Here is a 4,238-nt window from a genome sequence, read left to right on the forward strand (position 1 = left end):
CCCGCCTATGGCCCCACAGTCGGTTCCCTTCCTCCCCCCTCCTCCCCATGGCCCGTGTGTGCCAGCGATCTCTGCGGCGATGGGGTCAGGCCCGCCGCCCGACACAGCCTCAGACTCAGCGAGTCTCCATCTGGTCGTGTGAGTCTTTCGACTCCAACCACACATTTGAGCTCTGGTCTGAGCCTCAGCTCTGGGACGCCGGCCAAGGTGTGCCACCTCTCTGTGCCTCAGTTTCTCTGTCTGTACGCCAGGGTGATGAGCGCAACGGTAGCTAACCTAGTGCTTTAGCACGCATCATCGCAGCGTCCCTTCTCGGCAATGCCGCGAGGCGGAGGCGATTATTACCTGTTTTATAGAAAAGGAAACTGAGGCGGCCTCCCAGACAGCCCCCGATGATCGCTGCCTCCTGTATTCAGGCCCCTGGCTCAGACCCCTTTCTAAGTGTGGAGTGACCTAATGACGCACTTCTAATGAGAAGAATACAGCAGAAGAGATGGGATACCCCTTGTGAGATGAGGCTGCATAGAGACAGTGGCTTCCATCTATCTCCCCACCTCTTATTTGGACGACTCTCTCACCCTGGGGAAGTCAGCAGCTGCTATGGGTGAGTGGCCCTATGGAGAGGTCCCTGAGATGCCATCTGCCAACAGCCACGTGAGTGAGCTCGGAGGCAGCCTTCCCTGGTGCAGCCTTCAGATGACTGCAGCTCCAGCTGACTTGAGCTCGAGAACCCAGCTAGTTTGCACCCAGATCCTGATCCACAGAAACATTGAGATAATACTCATTGTTTTAAACTGCTAAGTTTGGGGGTAATTTGTTACGCAGCCACAGCTAACTAATACAGAGACCTAGCAGGACTGAGCGAGCTGCCCAAAGTCACTTAGCTACAAATCCAGATGTGTACGACCCAAACCTATGCTCACAGTTCCTACCCAATACAGCCCCCTCCTCTTCTTCACATCAACTGAGGGGCTGTTCTGTGCACACAAGGTTCTGTGAGAAATTTCAAGGGCAAAATGCTTCCCCAAGGACAAAGTCACCTGCCATCCGGTGTTCCAGGAAAAGGACCCACCTGTTGTCAAAGAAGGCACGGACGATTTTGGATCGGATTGGGTTGAGCTCCAGGTCAGGGACGTTGTTGAAGTTCTCCTTGCTGGGTTCCAGGAAGGAGAAGCACCGGGAGACGAGGGAGAAAAGGAAGCAGATGTCAGACAACACGTTCACTGGGCTGTATTTTTTATCCCGAGCAGACCCCGCGAGAACAGTCCACAGACGAAACTGGAACACGCCACACCCATCTGCCTCCTCCACTAACTTTCCGACTGGAGGTGCCGGGAGGATCTGGAGGCTCGAAGATGTTTTGGGGAATCTGATAAACGTCCTGGACATTCACCTCCAGAAAAATGCACCCCATTCCAAGGTCAAAGGCCACTTGAGGCCCATCGCAGACCCCAGGCAGAGACACCCTACTTCAGCCATTAAGCAGTAGACGACGGGCTTGGAGATTCGGAAAACAGTCTGTCAGGTCCTCGGTGGGTGACACGTGGAGTCACCGTGTGACCCAGCGATCCCGCGCCCAGGAGTGTACCCAGGAGAAACGAAAACACACATCCACATAAAAACATATGCATGAACGTCACGGCATTATTCACAAATGCCATCACGTGGAACCAACCCAAATGTCTGTCCACTGACAACTAGATAAAATGTAGTCTAGCCATATAATGGAATATTACTCAGCCATAAAAAGGAATGAAATGTGGATACATCGTGCAACACAGATAAAACCTGAAAACGTTATGCTAAGCGAACGAAGCCAGACAGAAAAAGCCACATAGTGTATGATTCCATTTATATGAAATGTCTAGAATAGGAAACCCCATAGAGACAGAAAGTAGATTAGTGGTCGCCAGGGGCTGGGGGGGTGGGAGTGATGGCTAAGGGTACGAGGTTCTTTTGGGGATGATGAAAATGTCTAAAAAATTGACTGTGGGGCTAAATGCGCAACTCAGAAAATACTAAAAGCCACTGAAATACTAAAAGCCGTTTAAATGGGTGAGCTGAAGGGCACGTGAATGGTATTTCAGTAAAGCTGTTAAGAAAATAAAGATGCTGACTTGGGAGAGCGTGAATCAAACACAGCCGCCCTGTGGCTGGGCACAGGTGTCACTGGGCACAGGTGTCACTGGGTTCTCAAGGCTGTGGATTTGCTGGAACAGGGGCAGGTAAGTCCCTTCCCTCCCTGACCTTTCCACATAAGGCCATCCTTTGTTCTCAGGATCTGCTTCCTGCTCACCTTTTTTGTCCGCTCCATAGATTTCAAGGGGCAGAGGCCTTGGAAGACACCCAGGGCACAGGCCGGTAAAGTGATCCCAGGGAACCGGGAGGCACACCCGGGGGGCGAGGTAGAAGGACATCTGCTACTTCAAACAATGTCCAGGGGTGGGAAGTGGGGAACAGGATATTCTCCAGATTCAGAACTCAAAACTAGAAGACAAATACCATATGATCTCATGTATATGTGGAATCTAAAGAAAAAAAATAAACAAACGGAAACACACACACACGGCTGGCTCCTGTCCTGCCTCCACCTTACAGAGAGGACCCAGCCCCGGGTCTGGAACGGCCTCCGTGTTCTCTGCCCACTCTGCTGCGTCCTGTCTGTCTCTTACCCAGGGCTCCTGACTTGGCTTGCTGTTGGCATCCAGCCAAACTCAGAGCCGGTGTCGGTAGACACTGACATTTTAGATTCACGAGAGCCCAGTTCTGAAAAGGAGGCACACTCGGAAAAGCGGGCCAGAGCGAGAACATCACTCAGCCGTAGAAACAGATGCAGTCCTGACACACGCTTCACTGTACGTGAACCTCAAAAACACCACGCGAAGCGAATGAGGCCAGGCACAGATGGTCACACGTGACATGACTTGGTTTCCATGCAGTGTTCACCGTAGGGAAATTCAGAGTCAGAAAGCAGATTGGCAGCTGCCAGGGGCTGCGGGGTCGGGGGCGATGGCTAAGAAACACGGCATATCTTTTGGGGGTGATGGAAATGTTCTAAGACTGAGTCTACAGTTTAAATGGGTGAACTGTGGAATGTATGAATGATACCTCGATAAAGCTGTTAAAATATTTTCCTAATTTAAAAAAACAAAAAAAAACACCAAACAACAAAACAAAACGGAGAGCACCTGCAGTACGTCTCCATTTACATGAAGAACAAAACACGCCGACACTTAGACGCGGCTCAATGTCAGGGTGACGCTTGCATCTTCGGGGCTGGTGACCGGGAGGGAGCGTGAGGGGGACCCTGGGGGCAGAGCAGGTCCTGGGTGTGGGGGTCACGGTGTGTTCAGTCTACGAAAGTTCGTCTCACTGTCTCCTGTCACTTTTCTCTACGCACGGTGTACTCCCCACGGCGCGAGCTTGGCCGTCCTCCCCTTACTCATCAGGCAGAGGTGACCGCAGGAGGAAACAGACAGGATGTCTAGGTCCCCTGGACGGGGTGCGGTCAGGCCAAAGGGGCCGTGTGGAGCCCGAGAGGGACCGTCGGGGAACAGAAAGGAAGCAAGTGGCTGCTCTGTGGTTGGTTAGCACATGAGACCCCAAGCCCTCGCTGGCTGTCATTGGCCAGGGAGTCGTGGCTTCTGCTGTCACTCCCAGCCTCAGCTTCCTCATCTGGGAATTGGACGCAAAACTAGCACTGTCCATATCAAGGGGATGTGAAGCCAAGCACCCCCCGGGGGCTGGTCAAGCTCTGCCCCCCACCGGGCAGGGGGTCCTGGTGAGCCACAGCCACGCCTCAGGGCCCCGAGTTCTTGCCTGTAAAATGGGGAGCGTGGGAATACCCGGGTATTCCCCTGGTTAATGATAGGATTGCATGAGAGAAACACACGTAAAATACTTAGCATACTCCCTGACACAGTGAGCTCCTAATTTGAAAGAAGTAATAACGGCAGTAACCTTCCATGCACACCCGAGGTGCCAGGTAGTTTTAAAAGCATTGCATTATTATCCTATAAAGTAGGACATATCTCCACCTTAAAGATGGGGAAACCGAGGCAGAGGGGTGAAGAAACTCCCCACTCCTAAAAATGACACCACCTGACGTAGGCGGCACACGGAAACCAGCGGGAGCAGCCGCTTGTGAGTCAGGGCTGGCTGTCCGGTGCTCGGGGACACTCCCAATTATTAGCCAATCTCCCTTTTCAACGCACTGGGCACACGCCTTGTGCCCAGAG

At 52.5% G+C, this 4,238-nt stretch overlaps 1 protein-coding gene across 1 annotated transcript in view; it reads right to left on the minus strand.

Annotated features, from left to right (window-relative positions):
• Positions 1–4,238, minus strand: part of TESC (tescalcin) — a 54,961-nt gene that overhangs the window by 14,446 nt on the left and 36,277 nt on the right. The window contains exon 2 of the mRNA XM_023528159.1: positions 1,073–1,322. Within this exon, the coding sequence (XP_023383927.1) occupies positions 1,073–1,322 (250 nt within the window). The remainder of the gene's footprint in view (positions 1–1,072; positions 1,323–4,238) is intronic.

Source organism: Pteropus vampyrus, unplaced genomic scaffold, assembly GCF_000151845.1.
Source record: "Pteropus vampyrus isolate Shadow unplaced genomic scaffold, Pvam_2.0 Scaffold23, whole genome shotgun sequence".
Lineage (NCBI taxonomy): Eukaryota > Metazoa > Chordata > Mammalia > Chiroptera > Pteropodidae > Pteropus > Pteropus vampyrus.